Source organism: Mercenaria mercenaria, unplaced genomic scaffold (assembly GCF_021730395.1).
Source record: "Mercenaria mercenaria strain notata unplaced genomic scaffold, MADL_Memer_1 contig_3597, whole genome shotgun sequence".
Classification (NCBI taxonomy): domain Eukaryota; kingdom Metazoa; phylum Mollusca; class Bivalvia; order Venerida; family Veneridae; genus Mercenaria; species Mercenaria mercenaria.
Window position 1 is genome coordinate 39,488 of NW_026461751.1, and position 18,538 is coordinate 58,025.

An 18,538-nucleotide genomic window follows, 5' to 3' on the forward strand; every position below is an offset into this window, starting at 1 on the left:
TGGTATTATTTGACCTACTGACCTAGTTTTTTATGGCACGTAACCCAGTTTCAAACTTATCTTAGATATCATCAAGGTGAACATTCTGACCAATTTTTATGGAGATCCATACACAAGTATGGCCTCTAGAGAGGTCACAATGTTTTTCTATTTTTAGACCTACTGACCTAGTTTTTGACCGCACATGACCCTGTTTCGAACTTGACCTAGATATTATCAAGATGAACATTCAGACCAATTTTCATACAGATCCCATGAAAAATATGGACTCTAGAGAGGTCACAAGGTTTTTATATTATTTGACCTACTGACCTAGTTTTTAAGGGCACGTGACCCACTTTCAAAGTTAACCTAGATATCATCAAGATGAACATTCATACCATATTTCATACAGATCCCATGAAAAATATGGCCTCTAGAGAGGTCACAAGGTTTTTCTATTTTTTGATCTACTGACCTAGATTTTAAGGGCACGTGACCCACTTTCGAACCTGACCTAGATATCATCAAGGTGAACGTTCTGACCAATTTTCATGAAGATCTCATGAAATATATGGCCTCTAGAGAGGTCACAAGGTTTTTCTATTTTTCAGACCTATTGACCTAGTTTTTGACCACACGTGACCCAGTTTCGAACTTGACCTAGATATCATCAAGATGAACATTCAGACCAACTTTCATACAGATCCCAAGGAAAATTTGGCCTCTAGAGAGGTCACAAGGCTTTTCTATTTTTAGACCTACTGACCTAGTTTTTGACCGCACGTGACCCAGTTTCAAACTTGACCTAGATATCATCAAGATAAACATTCAGACGAACTTTCATACAGATCCCATGAAAAATATGGCCTTTAGAGAGGTCACAAGGTTTTTCTATTATTTGACCTACTGACCTAGTTTTTGATGGCACGTTACCCAGTTTCGAACTTGACCTAGATATCATCAAGTTGAACGTTCTGACCAATTTTCATGAAGATCTTTTGAAATATATGGCTTCTAGAGAGGTCACAAGGTTTTTCTATTTTTAGACCTACTGACCTAGTTTTTGATGGCACGGGACACAGTTTCGAACTTGACCTAGATATCATCAAGATAAACATTCTAACCAATTTTCATGAAGATCTTGTGAAAAATATGGCCTCTAGAGAGGTCACAAAGTTTTTCTATTTTAACACCTACTGACCTAGTTTTAGAGGGCACGTGACCCAGTTTCGAACTTGACCTAGAATTTATCAAGATGAACATTCTGACCAACTTTCATAGAGATCCCATGAAAACTGTGACCTCTAGAGATGTCACAAGGGAAAGTTTACGCACGCACGGACGGACGCACGCACGGACGCACGCACGGACGCCGGACGCCGGACGCTGCACGATCACAAAAGCTCACCTTGTCACTTTGTGACTGGTGAGCTAAAAAGTTACTAAAATAAGCTATTTATAGTAACGTAAAAGGGAAGTTATTAAAAAAAATATTGTAAGTGAACAAAAGAAGGATCTGCCAAATAAATCTGTTGACATAAATGAAATTTCAGATCAGTATCTTCATTAGTTATGGAGATATACCCATTTCAATTTGAAATAAAGGGAGGTAATTTGACATAAAATCAGTCCATAGTTATCTATCCTGATTGTCTCAGTCCAACTAATAGCAATAATGAAATTTCAAATAAGTCCTATAAGTACTTACTGATATAAATCCATTTTGATTACAATCAGGGGAGGTAATCAGATATAAAATAACTCTGGAACCTACGATTGGATCTGATTTGTCATGGAATCAAAGATTTATTGTTGTTGAAGATATTTTGGAAGTTTGTATCAAATAAAACCATAAATGAAGTCTCTATATGGCTGCAAAAGCCAAAATAGCCAATTTTGGACCTTTAAGGGGCCATAACTGTGGAACCCATGATGGAATCTGGCCAGTTGAAGAAAGGAAGCAAGATCTTGTGGTGATACAAGTTGTGTGCAAGTTTGGTTAAAATCAAATCATAAATGAAGCTGCTATTGTGCAGACAAAGTCAAACAGCTAATTTTGGCCTTTTCAGGGGCCATAACTCTGGAACCCATTATGGGATCTGGCCGGTTCAGAAAAGGAACCGAGATCTTATGGTGACACAAGTTTTGTGCAAGTCTGATTCAATTCAAATCATAGAAGAAGCTGCTATTGTGCAGACAAGGTCAAAATAGCTAATTCTGGCCCTTTCAGGGGCCATCACTCTGGAACCCATAAAGGAATCTGGCCAGTTCAAGAAAGGAACCAAGATCTTATGGTGATACAAGTTGTGTGCAAGTTTGGTTAAAATAAAATTATAAATTAAACTGCTGTTGTGCAGACGGTTAAAATAGCTAATTCTGGCCCTTTCAGGGGCCATAACTCTGGAACCCATAATGGAATCTGGCCAGTTCAGACAAGGAATCGAGATCTTATAGTGACACAAGTTTTGTGCAAGTCTGATTAAATTCAAATCGTAAAAGAAGCTGCTATTGTGCAGACAAGGTCAAAATAGCTAATTCTGGCCCTTTCAGGGGCCATAACTCTGGAACCCATAATGGAATCTGGCCAGTTCAAGAATGGAACCAAGATCTTATGGTGATATAAGTTGTGTGCCAGTTTTGTAAAAATCAAATCATAAATGAAGCTGATATTGTGCAGACAAGGTCAAAATAGCTAATTTTGGCCCTTTCAGGGGCCATAACTCTGGAACCCATAATGGGATCTGGCCAGTTCAAGAAAGGAACCGTGATCTTATGGTGATACAAGTTGTGTGCAAGTTTGGTTAAAATAAAATCATAAATGAAACCACTATTGTGCAGACAAGAAATTGTTGACGCACGGACGCACGGACTGACGACGGACGACGGACGAAGGGTGATCACAAAAGCTCACCTTGTCACTATGTAACAGGTGAGCTAATAAAAAATGTACCGGAATCGTCAAGTCATCACATATGAAAACACAGCCCGCCCGCTTAGCTCAGTAGGTAAGAGCGTTGGTCTACGGATCGCGGGGTCGCGAGTTCGATCCTCGGGCAGGGCTTATGTTCTCCGTGACTATTTGATAAACGACATTGTGTCTGAAATCATTAGTCCTCCACCTCTGATCATTCATGTGGGGAAGTTGGCAGTTACTTGCGGAGAACAGGTTTGTACTGGTACAGAATCCAGGAACACTGGTTAGGTTAACTGCCCGCCGTTACATGACTGAAATACTGTTGAAAAATGGCGTTAAACCCAAAACAAACAAACAAACAAACATATGAAAACAAAACATAAATCGTCGTGATATATATTTTTATGCAAGAATAGCGACAATACACGTTTGTTTTGTGTATTAACGTCTGCAGAAGCCCTTGGGATATGTTTGTGACCTCGACCTTCGGTCTCGGTCACAAACAATCCCGCGGGCTTCTGCAGACGTTAATACACAAAAAACGTGTATTATCCCTACATTGAACAACCGAATGCTTTCAAACTCTTACGAAATTTTCGCTTCGTTGTCTTCAAATAACATCAGATCAAAGTTCCCTAACTATGACTCACATCTTAAACAAACCATGTACCTTTAATACTGAAAAAAAAGTTTGATAAAGCCTTTGCATGACAGCTAGTATCCCTGGCAACCTAGAAAGGTAGGAAAGTGTATTTCATTTTGTCGAGCGCGCAATTATTATTCTTCTTCCCTATAAAATTGAGACTCTCAGGCTAATGCAATTGGGAATCTCATGTAAATGAAACTGGGAATCTCAGGCCAATAAATTGGGAACCTCGTGATTTTGGTTGGTTCGCTACATTTTGTTGCGAAACGACGCTGACTGGCTGAAACGTTTTACCTGTAATACAACCAAACCCCAAATATTGGCGAAATGTGCCAGAGGTTCATCCGAGGAACCACGGTAGACATCTGGTATGCGAGAATGATGAAACTGGGAATCTCAGGCTAATACACAGGGAATCTCAGGCTAATAATTTGGGAATCTCAGGCTAATAAATTGGGAACCTCATACTAATGAAATTGGGAATCTTAGGCTAATAAATTGGGAATCTCAGGCTAATAATTTGGGAATCTCAGGCTTATAAACTGGGAATCTCAGGCTTATAAATTGGGAAATTAATGCAAATAAAACTGAATCTCAGGCTAATAAACTGGTAATCTCTGGCTAATTAATAAGGAATATCAGGGTAATGAAATTGGGAATCTTAGGCTAACGAAATTATAAATGCAGGTAACAGCCCACACAACTAAGAAAAACTTAATTTTCATAAAATCATATGAATAAAATAATGAATATAAAAAATTTGATTCGTACCATTTTATTGTTCCATATTACACATATACATTACTTAAAACATTTATTTCGATATTCATTACATGAAAATAACTGTAAAAAAATGAAAGACATATAATACAGACTTCATATCTTTAAATTCTTGTTTTGAAAAAAAGTTAAAAAAACAACAACAATTACAACATCTACTTTTTACGTCACTCATACACATGCAAAGAAAATCTGAGTATAGTAAATTGCAGAATCTATAAATGTAAACACAGTTTTGTCAAGCGATGCTTGTCTAAATAATTCTCATATCACAGGTTAAAACGCGTTCCATTGGTTCTTTGATAATCTGCCATAACGCAGATTCAGGCTTCATTTGCAGAATATATAATGAGCATTGCCACGTTAAAAGAACCATCTGCGAAATATGTGATTCCTTAATATACGACGACGTCTCGTAAAAGTATTAGTTTTTTTTTATTTTCATTCGTACAATTATGTTTATGGAGATCGAGACAACATATATTGAGATACGTGTATTTTAAACACAATGGAGTCACAGTGTTATGACACTAAAGAATACGTTCTCAAATTCTTTGCAATTTGAACTTGGCCTTCATAAAAATGAATCTGCTTAAATCTAGTGCTGAAATAATATCTTCCATGAACAAAGTAACTTCAGACGAAACTACACTCAGTGTTTCCTGCGTCCCACATTCGCCAAGATGCTGTCCTGGGCCCGCATAACAGCTGACAAACGCCACTTCACCTCATGATCTGGCTTTAGGCTAAATTTGAAACTGAAAATAGAATAGAAAATCACGCACTCAGTGATAATTTTTTGCAATGATGAATGACTGAATAGAATTATATTGTGTCTGAATCACTTTTTTCTATTTTTAATAGTTTTATTTGAAATACTTTTATTTCATTGAAAGTACTAACATATTCAATTATTAAATTGAATATTGCCAAACGACTACCAGGCTTATAAATTAATTCGAACTTACTTATGCAGTAGTTTTGCGAGAACATCTTTCTCCTCGTTCATGGCAAAGTTCTGTCCGATACAGTTCCTGTAATAAAATATTTTTCAAAAATAATTCTACTGCACTACAATTGGTATTTACGTCTTAGCTACTTAATATATAAATATGAATATATAATTTTTCACGCAACGCCAAACAACTTACTTTGCTTTCTTTTGATTTCAAACAAGTTTCAAACGATACCTAACCAGTATCAGTCCTGACTGCGGCAAGTACCTGACAACTTTCCCACATTAATCAGAGGTTGGGGACGAATGACATCACACATATTCGTCACGGAAGCATTCAATGACAAAGAGTTTTCAAACGCTTTCTGCACGGTTAACTCAGAAACTGCTAAATAAATGCTTAGTTTGTCGCAGGATCGTATATATCAACTTCATAAATAAGGCGGTTTCTGTTCTGCATAGCTAAAATGTTTATACAGTGTATAAAAGGGTCGGCTGACCGTTTTCATCGACTCTATAAATGTGCACATTCACCTTAAAATGGACCCATTTGAACCAATGTGCCACCTGAGGGAATTTCTTAAAATTTCCACTTTGGAAATGTCTCCAAAGGAAACTTGCACGCGGAAAATTGGAATGTAAGTTTGTATCAGTGAATGTCTTGATATGAAGATAAGAAAAGAAGCAGAATATCAGAATATTTTTTCTCGTCAAAGCATCGTTTACAAGGACCGTCCTTTTTAAGGTTACAAGATACATGATCAGGTTTCTTACCGTGGTCCCCCAGAGAACGGCACAAACTGGTACGGGTCCATCTTTGTTACGTTATCTTTAGAAAACCTTTCTGGTTTAAACTCCATATGATCTGGTCCCCACACGTGTTCGTTGTGATGTAACATCCATATGTTAATCTGCAAGACAACGTTAAAGTAAGTTATGTTTCCACAGGAGCGGTAACTAGAACTGTCACAGGAGTGACTCATACCCCCACCATACGGTCTTGTCACAGAAGAATGGCAACCATAAGGAATCTTAAAAATACTTTGGAGTACTTCATCCTGGGCTTCCACATATAAGTAATACTAGTATAATACTAGTATAGTAATACTAGTAAATATATTAAAACTCTAATATTAGAGATACACTAAAAGTGAATACAAAAACGTGTCTTACCGTCCCATGTTACCACGGAAAAATGTTTTTACTTTTTACATAGGACTTATAATAAAAAAGTTAGAAAAATACCTAAATATTGAAAATCTAAAAATAGGATTTTTAAAAATAGACTAATTCCTGGAATTTAAGGGGAAGAAACTCAGTACAAAGGTTAAAAAAAGGTTACTTCCCTTTGGCTCTAAGCCAATCAGAATGAGATATAGTGAAAATACATCAAAATTAACCTTAAATTCTAGGTAAAAGGGGACACAATTCAAGAAAAATAGTGTCAGAGTTATGCACCTTGTGTCACATGATGTGGGTGATGAGGTGGAACATCTATTTTAAGTCTGAATCAAATCCATTCAGTAGTAATTGAGATATAGTGAAAATACATCAAAATTAACCTTAAATTCTAAGTAAAAAGGGGCATAATTCATGAAAAATTGGTGTCAGAGTTATGCACCTTGTGTCACATGATGTGGGTGATGAGGTGGAACATCTATTTTAAGTTTGAATCAAATCCATTTTGTAATAATAGAGATATATTGTGAAAATACATCAAAATCAACCTTAAATTTAAACTAAAAGGGGACATAATTCATAAAAAATTTATGTCAGAGTTAAGCACCTTATGTCACATCATCTGGATGATGAAGTGGAACAACTATTTTAAGTTTAAATCAAATCCATTTAGTAATAACTGAGATATAGTGAAAATACAACAAAATTAACCTTAAATTCTAAGTAAAAGGGGACATAATTCATGAAAACTTGGTGTCAGAGTTATGCACCTTATGTCACATGATGTGGGTGATGAAGTGGAACATCTATTTTAAGTTTGAATCAAATCCATTTAGTAATAACTGAGATATAGTGAAAATACAACAAAATTAACCTTAAATTCTAAGTAAAAGGGGACATAATTCATGAAAACTTGGTGTCAAGAGTTATGCACCTTGTGTCACATGATGTGGGTGATAAGGTGGAACATGTATTTTAAGTTTGAATCAAATCCATTTAGTAATAATTGAGATAATAGATTTCGGGACGGGACGGGACGCGACGGGACGCGACGGGACGCGACAAAACTGACTCCTATATACCCCCCTCAAACATGTTTGGTGGGGGTATAATGAAAGTTTGTCATCCCAGCAATACTAGTTTCAGCTAAAGTTAAGGGTATAAGCTCTTGCCAGACCGTGACCTTTATCCATCAAATACGTCATTTAAAACATAACACTAACTTCAAGCTTACATTCCCGCCCCCCCCACCCCAAAGAAGTTTGAATACGCAACTTTCAGTGTTCAGTTTAGTTTAAAGATACTATGTCTTTAATGAACCGCCAGTATATATATATATATATATATATATATATATATATATATATATATATATATATATATATATTACGTTTTTGGTTAAAACCATTTCTGTCTCATCTACTGTAGATCAAATTAAATAGTAAACTGCCAAACAGAGTTTGATTAACGTCTGCCCCTTTCAACACTCGCAATTTTGCTGTTATGGCGTCCTGGTGGTTTTGAATACATAACATGCAGAAATGACAGATACTTACTATAACTGAGGTTCCTGCGGGTACAACTGTATCTCCCAGATCAAAAGGTTTTGTTGTTTCACGGCCGACTATGGCAACTGGACAATGCAACCGCATTCCTTCCTTTATGCACATAGTTAAGTATTCCAGATGCGGAAGATCTGACCTGGTACACAGGATAGATACAAAAAGTGTAAGGAATGAAAAAGAAAAACACATAAGAAGACATAACAAATTTTAAACAGGGCATATACTAACTTGCACATTTGTGACTGCTGGTACAACTGTATCTCCGAGATCAAAAGGTTTTGTTGTTATACGAGCGACTATGGCCACTGGACAGTGCAACCGCATACCTTCCTTTATGCACATTGTTAGGTATTCTAGATGCGGAAGATCTGACCTAAGTACACAGGTACAGATATAATATAAAGAATTCAATAGAAAAGAACACTCATTAACCCAACAATGCACTGTGGACTAAATTTCTTTACAGGCGTGACTCAACTGAGGAAACTTTCTGGTTATGTAGTTACCAGCTGGGTTGATTAGAGTTTTTGGAGTCTAATTATACTTGCTAAATGGCAAAATACGTGAGGCAATATTTCATTGTAAAACTTATACCAGTTAATGTTTGGTCTTAAAGAAAATTACATAAAACACATTTTACATTCAAAAAAGTTTCTTCTATCATTCTAAGACACTACTAGTATGTTCAGATTAGCCGACTGATTCAACGGAAACGTTGATCAGTAAAGCTATGTTGAGCCCATTTCAATTGTTTTCAAAAATTAAATTTACCATTTGAAGTCGTCTGTCTCTCTTCCTTGTAACAGATCATCAATTTCTTCCTGACATTTCTGCTGGTATTCCGGATGTTTTGCTAGGGAATACAAAATCCACGAGATGGCGCTCGCTGTTGTATCGTGACCTTAAAAAAATGAAAACACACTGTCTACAATTACTGTTAAGGTACATTGGTCATATAAAATTCCGACTTCAGGAATAATTATTAAACTATCATCCGCGTCACAGCTTTCTTCCTAATTTACATGCAAATAGTTTTAAAATTAAATAGACAGATTTGCAGATGTAAGACAGCCATTTTGAAAAACAGTTCAATATTTCATCTCTACACTAGGAATATACAATAGCCTTCTAGCTGACTGACCTTCAAACAGGAATGTATCCACTTCGTTTCTTATATCCATGTCCGACAACCCTGTTCCATTTTCGTCTTTAGCTGTGAGCAAAATGTCCAGAAAATCCAGGTACTTTCTAGACTTGGACTCTCCAAGCTTCTCCTGAAATGAAGAATACATGTAACCGTTTAGAACAAAAGAAATGATAAACACAACAAAGTGAATGGAAAAATTGAAAGTACAGTTTGTATCTTACCGATATATTGCCATACTACGTTTTGTTATTTGTGTTGATTACATTTCAGGAATATGTAGAGAGTTTGCAGCTTACAACGGCGAGCGAAGACATTGGAAACAACTCCGGGCATTATTATTATAGACGAGCATCATATGAAAGGTTCAAGACCAGCTTGGGTACGAATCCGCACCGGTAAGTAGTGACTGGAAGTCATGAAGTATTTATGTGTTATATGAAATGTGTGGATTAATACAAAAAACGCCAACATGGGTATTTTATTATTTTTATCTCTTAATGTCACAGATTAAAATTCGGAATCGATCCCTACTGTACATGATACTAAGCGTCAATACCGCTGCGAAAGCAGACTATTGCGAGACCCATCGAGATTAAATATTGAATAAAAATGCAGTTTTACCAGAACACGCCTTCTTTTATCGATAATGTCTTCTGCTACGCCATGAACAAAATCACAGTCCTGTTTGTACTTTTTACCCATTTTCGTTCTGTAGAAAAGGATATCTGGTGCCAGCAGTGGGTTTCTGTAAAACCATTCAAACATGCATTATTTATAAAAATGCGTACAGTCTTTAAAATGCTTCTTAGGCCACACCAAATTGATTACTTGGTCAACGGATTTCCCGCTCCATTTTTTTCCAAAATCAAAAACAATTTTTTTTTGATAATTAGCTTCCGCTCGCTTCAATTTTTGCAGACCGATTTCAAAATTTCAGAGCGGGCGTTTTTCACTGTTTAGGGGCCTTATTATCACTGTGAAGCAACAGTAATTCATAAAATTTAATACTTTTAATCATAATTGTCCATTAAAACACCAGAAGAACATATTTGAGGGCTCTGTGTTGCCCTAGTTTGCAAAACTGACAGCCGAAATGACAGTTAGATTGTGAAAATAAATCCTTGAAAGATCATTAGAAAGAGTTTCCGCAGAACATTTTTTCCTCAAGATGAACATCAATATCTCATTATTTAAAACAGTGTCATTTAATAATGGCTGGTGATTAAAACAACGTTTTGCTGCAATCCTTAAAATTATACACATATATCAGCAGTAATTTGGTAGTACTTAAATGATGAACAGGCGGTATAATTCAGTTTGGACTTCACATACAGTGTTACATCATAAATAATGTATTATTGAAATAACTTTTATTTTAAGGACTGGAACATTGCTTCTATCAGCTATGTAAAATGAACACAGTTTTCTTGCGGAGAAGGGGTACGCACATGGAACTTTATTAGGGCAAAGGAATCCTAAAGAGCTTACAAACTCACAATCCAAGAAAACATGCATTAAAGGCTTACTTTTTTATTTTTCAAGTAGAGTTGAAAAACAAGAATATTATATAACTGTTTATAGATCCTTATTCAGATTAGTTTAATGGGTACCATCAGATCTATTTATCAAAAAGAAACTGAAGATGATAATGCATTTATTGTTAAGACTTGCGTCAGCATCATCTTTCCTTATCTGCCAAAGTTAAATGTGAAATCAAAGAACAACAGAAAGTGCAAAATTAGTCATTGAAGTGAATTTGGCCATCAATGGATGATGGATTTCCTGGTATCTTGTGAAATTGCATTAAAAGTTGACAGACACTGATATATAGGTCATGAGTATACCTAATGTACTGGTGAGGTGATTGCAGTATTTTCCATATATGTAATGATATCTGCTATACACTACATGAGAGTAACAGCTTTCTTATTCTTATGTAGTGACACAGAATCTAAGGCAAAACCCTTTATGCGGCCAGGGTACTGGCTTGCCTAGGATAAAACTTAGCAAACACATTAGTTCTATACACTAGAAATACGGTCAAATTGCCAGATTTTCTTGTATCCGCCTGTTGTCCCTCCAGTTTGTTTAAATGTCTAAATATTTGTAATGTATTTTGGGAACAGTTTGTAATTAAACCTTCTACATTTAAAACTCTTTGGTTCTCTTATGTATTTTCAAGCCATTTTGATATGTTTTTGCAGTGCCTGTTGACTTTTGTGACAAGGTGTTTTATTTTTTTCTTCAAATCGCTCCTCGCCCGCTCCAAAAGTAGGTGAAATCCAAAAACAAATATTTTTATTTTTATGTCGCTTGCTCGCTTCTAAATTTTGGAAAAAATCCGATGACCAAGAAATTAATTTGGTGTGGCCTTATTTTATTTACAATCAGTGACAAATTAAACTCCTTTCTAAATTCTGAAAACACAAATATATATATATATATATATATATATATATATATATATATATATATATATATATATATATTATACACTCATCTCACCTTCGGGTTTTGAGTAAAACGTTTTACTTTTGACCGATAAGTCATTCAGTAAGTGTTACACGAGTATTAGAGGGCAACAGGGAAATTTCTTCTTCAGGTTTTTACTTGACCCTGAAAACATATGTATTGACTATAGACAGGTCATATGACACAGACTATTGACCAGTGGTTTATGTAAGGAATCTTATAACGAAAAAGTATGTTTTGCTTCTATTCCGTCTTGTTTCACACATATAGCAGAAGTAGGTGCTAAAAAGTAACATTTCTTTACCTGAGACGCTGAGAGTTGTTTATTGCTAAGTCGCTCACTGCTTGTACATAAGGGTGTGTTTCTCTGAAAGGTATAATACATTACATTATCATATTTGATCTAGAACAATTCATAATCGACACGTAACATTCAGTAGAATAACAGATTTAAACGCTCTCTTTAAAAAACAATGTATCTCCGACGGTCAGAGTAAGCAAAGTCTTAGGGCCATATTCATAGTCGCCACTCAAACTCACACTTGACTCAAACTTGGGTAAGTATCACTCAAGTAGGCCTCGAGTAGATCTTGCGGGAGTGTGAGTGGAAGTCGAATGTCATATTCATAAATCCCACTCAATCTTAACTTTCGGAAGGGTAACTTAAGTATTGGTTTCATTCACACAATATATTTATAGGATTATAACGGTATATATGACAATAACATCAAAGGTATGCAAAAGTGTTAATCGTTATTTTTGCAGATCTAATTGCCAAGTCGGAAGTTGTCGTTTTATTGCCTGTCTGAATGTTTGTCCGTCCGTCTATTTGTTTTATATAACGTATTAATATTAGTATTATTAGTCATGTTAGTAGAATAAAATTTATACATAAAAATACATGAGTTTTTTCCCGCTGTATTGAGATTTTATTACAACTGAATAATACTCGTGCCTTTAACTGTTGGTGTTTCCGAAAGCCAGTCCACGTAAATTCCAATCATTACATATATATCATTTGTGAAATAAATGTTTTCGAATGAGATTTGGTGAATATTGTTTTTTTAATGACACATTAAGTCGGAGGGAAATATTTATATTTTTCAGTATCAATTTTCAGATATCTAGGCTTGTAAATATTTGTTATTAGGACGTGTGTTTTTTTTTTTTGATTGACTGATGAATTTGCCACCAACATGGATCCAGACCAGCCTGCGCATCGGCGCAGTCAGGTCATGATCCATACGGTTCGCTAATAGTTTCTCTATTCTCAGCATAGATCCTGACCAGACGGCAAACGTACTATGTTGGTTTTCTCATGGCGCGGCTTATATCTTTTATAAAATAAATGTTTCCGTAATGATGGGTTCTTCATGACATTTAATTGTTATATTTTTTCAGTATGAATTATTGAAGAAGAAAAAATAACCGATATCTAGGGTTGTGAAATGTAAATATTAGTTACTAAGACGTGTGTTTCTGAGAGTGACTGATGAGCCCCGTCAGATTAGGTTTAGTAGATGTATATTTGATTTCCTGTATCTATCTTTAACCGTTTTTATTAATTCAACAGTCTTTTAATTTGTTGGGTATTTTTACGTTTTCGTCGTCCTCAACAACATGTATTTAAAAAAAGAACTAAATATATTTTTTCCAAAATACCTTGCACAAATATGAACTTTCGCTTTTAAATGACACTGTTATCTTACCTTCAAATTAATTAAATATTGTAAATTTATCATCTAAACTTACATTATGAGACCTTGAGAAACACTCAAGGGTCCCCAGGACCTCCCTTAACATTCACTCACTCTTGGGAGTTGACTCGACTGTCACTCACCTTTATGAATACAAACGGAATCTTACCTGAGTAAAGACGTGACCGTTAGGCAATTTATTTGAGTGTACTCAATGAGTGGTGTTGGAGTTTTGTCTATGAATATAGCCCTGAAACAATGCTTAAGATCAAAAGCAATGGCGCTAAGTAGGACCATACTTTTTCTCTAATCACATTTTTCACAGTGTGAAGAACAGAATGCTATTCGTCACAAATGTGAAGAACTGGATCTCATTTTTCACGCAGCAGTCACACATTTCATATTTTCTGTGAAATTAGTGATCGATGACGGTATTTGATGTGACATGAAATTGTACTTTTCGCTTTTTAATATTAACGTGTAATTTTACCCCAAAACGTTTATCTTTACATCTGGATCACATTGCTAGGTTAAAGACTCCAAAATGAAATTTCTACAAGTCGTATGCTATAATGGTCTTTAACAAATCTGACTAACATATACCTTTTCCGGGACCGTTAACGTTGTCAACTTTAACAAGTTCGTTCACAGCTGTCGGAACGTTAGGATTTTAGGTATGTGCTCTAACTTTGTAATGGAATGAGGATTTTTAAACTTAGCACAAGTATTCACATGCGACAAGGCCATGTACAGAGCACCTGCTCTGATAGATCAATATTAAGATTACATATTGACCTGTGGTCAAAGACATTTTATGATATGTTGTTTCGCTCCATATCTCCTAAATCCTTGTAAAGATTTTTACGAGACTCGGGCATGTGTGTCTATCATCTTACCACTGTGTGAACGAGCAGGTCGCGAGCTGGACGGGCGGTCGGAGGGTAGAAGGTTGGTCTGAATCCGAACTCGAGAAAATGATAATTATACGATGATGATGATGATGATGGCGCCAAAAATGCTTTACATCACCGAATCCGAATCTCTGAAAATTATTATTTCATTTTTCTTAACCCGCTTTTTTTGATAAACACGTATGTCTAATTTATCCAATTAAAATGGCGAAGAGTAAGATAAGTATGTGAAAAATGTGATCTGGGGAAAACATGGTCCTACAGCGCTGTCTAGCTCCGTATTCCACAACCTTTAAAAACTTAGTCTAATTATTTTACGAATATACTTTGTTTATAGTAAACCTATAATGCTGAAAATTCAGCATCTAGCTGTCTGTAGTTGTGGAAGACTGATTCATGCAAAGTTTTAACATAAAACCTCCTCTAATTAACAATTACAATGGGAAAAAAATAGCAGTCTAACTTATGACGAATATGGATCCAGCGTTTATTATCACAACCCTTCTCTTAGGTCAATCGATATGATATATAGGCTGAATGGGTAATGAATATATATTTTACAACATTATATATACCCGCTTCGTTGAACATCAATGTCATACGAGAAGGCGCATCTTAAGATGATGTCAAGAGTACATAAACAAATCTGCTGAAATATTTCAAATTCCTTCTTTTCATCTGCGAACTTCCCTAGCTTCCCCTGTAACCAGAACAACAAAACTATCTAAAATTAATGTTATACTGGTAAAGTATACCATTTTTAGAAGGAGTTAGTAATGAATCTAGGTTACAAATTCAGAAACTGATCAATCAATATCGTGAAGTTAAAACCGAAAAATTCTGAAAATAACAAGCAAAGTCAGTGAATTTATATCGTCATCCGAATACTATTAGGTTGTTTTATGAATTAGGAGACTATATTTTGAAAGATATTTTATTTACAGATGTATCTATGAATCTTAAATCAATTAAAGGGAAATAATTCTGCAGTTACTAAAGACAGTCTCATGAAAGATGTGCATGCACCAACACCCTATAGTATTGATGAAGATCCATCTATAGATTACTTTGTTATGTGGGATTTTATGGATTGTATTTAAACAAATAAAGGGCGATAGCTGTAATGTTATGGAAGTGATGAAGTGATCCTGACGAAGTTGCGCGAGAGCTACCCCTAGTGTGATCTAGAATTCTGTAGAGTTTCATGAAGATCTATCAACGTTACTAAAATGCAGTCAAAATTCCTATTTTTACCAAATCAACGGATACGCTCTGCTTTTACAGGGTCAAAGAGGATAATACTACATGTGAGCCAAGTTATGTGCCAATATTAATAAGAGGTTGGTGATTCTTGTTAAAATTCCTATTGAATTATAAACATTTTCAATCGCACGGACAGACGCATGCACGGGCGGACGGACGAACAGCCGGACGGACAATTCCTAGTCTATATTTCTCCACCTTCGGTGAGGGATAATAAACAGACATTAAGGGCTATATTCATAGCCAATACTCCAACACCACTCATTGAGTACACTCAAATAAATTGCCTAACGGTCACGTCTTTACTCAGGAAAGATTCCATTTGTATTCATAAAGGTGAGTGACAGTCGAGTCAACTCCCAAGAGTGAGTGACTGTTGAGGAAAGTCCTGGGGGCCCTTGAGTGTTTCTCAAGGTCTCATAATGTAAGTTAAGATGATAAATTTACAATATTTAATTAATTTGAAGGTAAGACAACAGTGTCATATTAAAGTGGAAGTTCATATTTGTGCAAGGTATTTTGGAAAAATAATTATGTTCTTTTTCTAATACATGTTGAGGACGACGAAAACGCAAATAAGACCAAACAAATTAAAAGACTGTTATAAAGACTGTAATAAAACAGTAAAAATAGATATAGGAAATCAAATATACATCTACGAAACCAAGCCTAACGGGGCTCATTAGTCACACCCAGAAACACACGACGTAGTAACAAATATTTACATTTCACAAGCCTAGATATCGGTTAATTTATACTGAAATATAACAATCCGTCAAATTAAATGTTACGAAGAACCTATCATTATTAAATCTCATTGTTTAAATGACAACGAAAAAAAGATATGAGCCGCGCCATGAGAAAACCAACATAGTGCGTTTGCAGTCTGGTCAGGATCCATGCTGTTCGCTTTCAAAGCCTATTGCAAGTTGAGAAACTAGTAGCGAACAGTATGGATCATGACCAGAGTGCGCCGATGCGCAGGTTTATCTGGATCCATGCTGGTCGCAAACGCACTATGTTGGTTTTCTCATGGTGCGGCTCAATTATGTTTTTAGTAATTGCACTTTAAAAAAATACGCGGGCTGGCATTCGGGAAACACCAACAATTAATGACAGAGTTAAAAATTCAGTTGTTTAAATAAAGTTCAATTTCAGCGAAAACTAAACCAGATTTCTAAGTATTAATTAAATTCTACTAATGCAGATGAGTAGATTGGCTGATGGACGGACGAACGGACGGAAGGAGGTATTATAAAACAAATAGACGAACGAACGGACGGATAAACATACAGACGAGCAATAAGATGACAACTTCCAATTACAAAAATAATGATCAGCACTTTTGCATATCTTTGATGTTATTGTCATATAAACCGTTATAATCCTCTAAATCCATTGTGTACAATGAAACCATTACTCGAGCTGTCCTTCCGAAAGTTAAGATCGAGTGAAATTTATGAATATGACTTTCGAACTCCACTCACACTCTCGCAAGGTCTACTCGAGGTCCACTTGAGTGATACTTACCCAAGTTTGAGTAACGACTATGAATATAGCCCTTAAGGCACTGGCACTAGAGCAGAAAGAAAACGCCTCTGTACATGTTATACCTTACCCCTAGGTATTCTATAAAAACCATGGTCATGAACGGGAAAATATACTAACCCGTTTCAATCGCGCATTTCATACCTAAAACACGCAGTTTGGTAAATTTGTACTATGGATATCAAACAAGTGGTAATTTACCTTCCGTCGTGTACTGGTCACATTTCTTCAATACATCTTATCTTAGAAAAACAACGCGTAATATGAAATATTGAGACAATGTGACTGGTACACGATGGAAGTACCCATTCACCGAACTGCGCGTTTAAGTTGAGAAATGTACGATTGAAACGGGTTATTATATTTTCCCCTTCATGACCATGGTTCTTATAGAATACCTACGGGTAGGGTTTAACATGTACAGAGGCATTTTCTTTCTGGTCTGGCGCCAGTGCATTAAGGCTCCGAAAATATGCACATGTCCACTTCATGTTGATGATTTATACCAAGTTTCTTTTCAGTTGGAGGGAAATTGCAGGAGCAGTTGCGTACACAAGGTACAGATGTAGTTATAATATAACACGAAATAATAATCGGACAAGATTGTCCTGTCCACTTGTGATGATTTATACCAAGTTTCATTTGAATTGGACGAAAACTGTACGAGTTGAGTACACAAGCAAATGTTACGGGCGGACAGTTCAAACACGACCGGTATATGCCTCCCGGATCTTCGAAATAAGGGGAATAAAAATGATATATATATTAAATGGAATTGCAAAGAACAACCGCGAAACAGTCACAGTAAAACAGCAATCTTGCCCCAGCGTTTATTGCAGGTTAATTGCTAAAACACGTTTAACTTTCCTAGACATAAAGAAACGCATAGCAGAAACTTCAGAGTGAATATGCGCAAGACCCCTGTTTTTGAGTCATCTATAGCGAAACCATTTTAACTATAGGATAATGTGCACAAAAACTTACAATCAAAACATTTGCTGAGTCATTGTAAACGTCTATGTACGGTTTGAGAATATCGAAATGGAACGCTGGTGTGAGCAGACGACGGTTTCGCGCCCATTTGTCGCCACCGGAAATGAGTAATCCGTCTCCCAGCCAGTCTTTCAACGTTCTGTAGCCACTCGTAAGGTTAAGAGGCTTTGGTTCTGAAATATATTATTCATTCAATGTACAAACTGTTGTCATAGCCCTTCTTAATGTAAGGAGCCGTCTACATTAATACTCACTTGAAAGTACTGACAGTTTGTGTTTTAGAAAAAATATGATAGCTCATCAGATCTATAGATTCATTATTATAAATATATTTCAGCTAGATAAAACACGTGTAGTAGAAGAATATAAGTGGCAAATTCAGGCAATATCCAAATTCCAAATAGGATATCTTCTACAGGTTTTTCATCAAGCCTGCACTTAAATACTACAGACCTGCAGTTTTCAGAATTCTTTTCATACTGGAAG

At 35.8% G+C, this 18,538-nt stretch overlaps 1 protein-coding gene across 1 annotated transcript; it reads right to left on the reverse strand.

Annotated features, from left to right (window-relative positions):
- Positions 1-4,301: 4,301 nt before the first annotated feature.
- LOC128553219 (leukotriene-B4 omega-hydroxylase 3-like) lies at positions 4,302-18,235 on the reverse strand (the record flags this gene model as incomplete). The annotated part of the gene is made up of 10 exons (XM_053534339.1): positions 4,302-5,080; positions 5,291-5,356; positions 6,052-6,188; positions 8,250-8,394; positions 8,793-8,922; positions 9,163-9,295; positions 9,790-9,913; positions 11,945-12,007; positions 14,824-14,948; positions 18,044-18,235. Coding segments are annotated over 10 exons (1,221 nt in total), but the record flags the coding sequence as incomplete, so codon positions are not given.
- Positions 18,236-18,538: the final 303 nt, after the last annotated feature.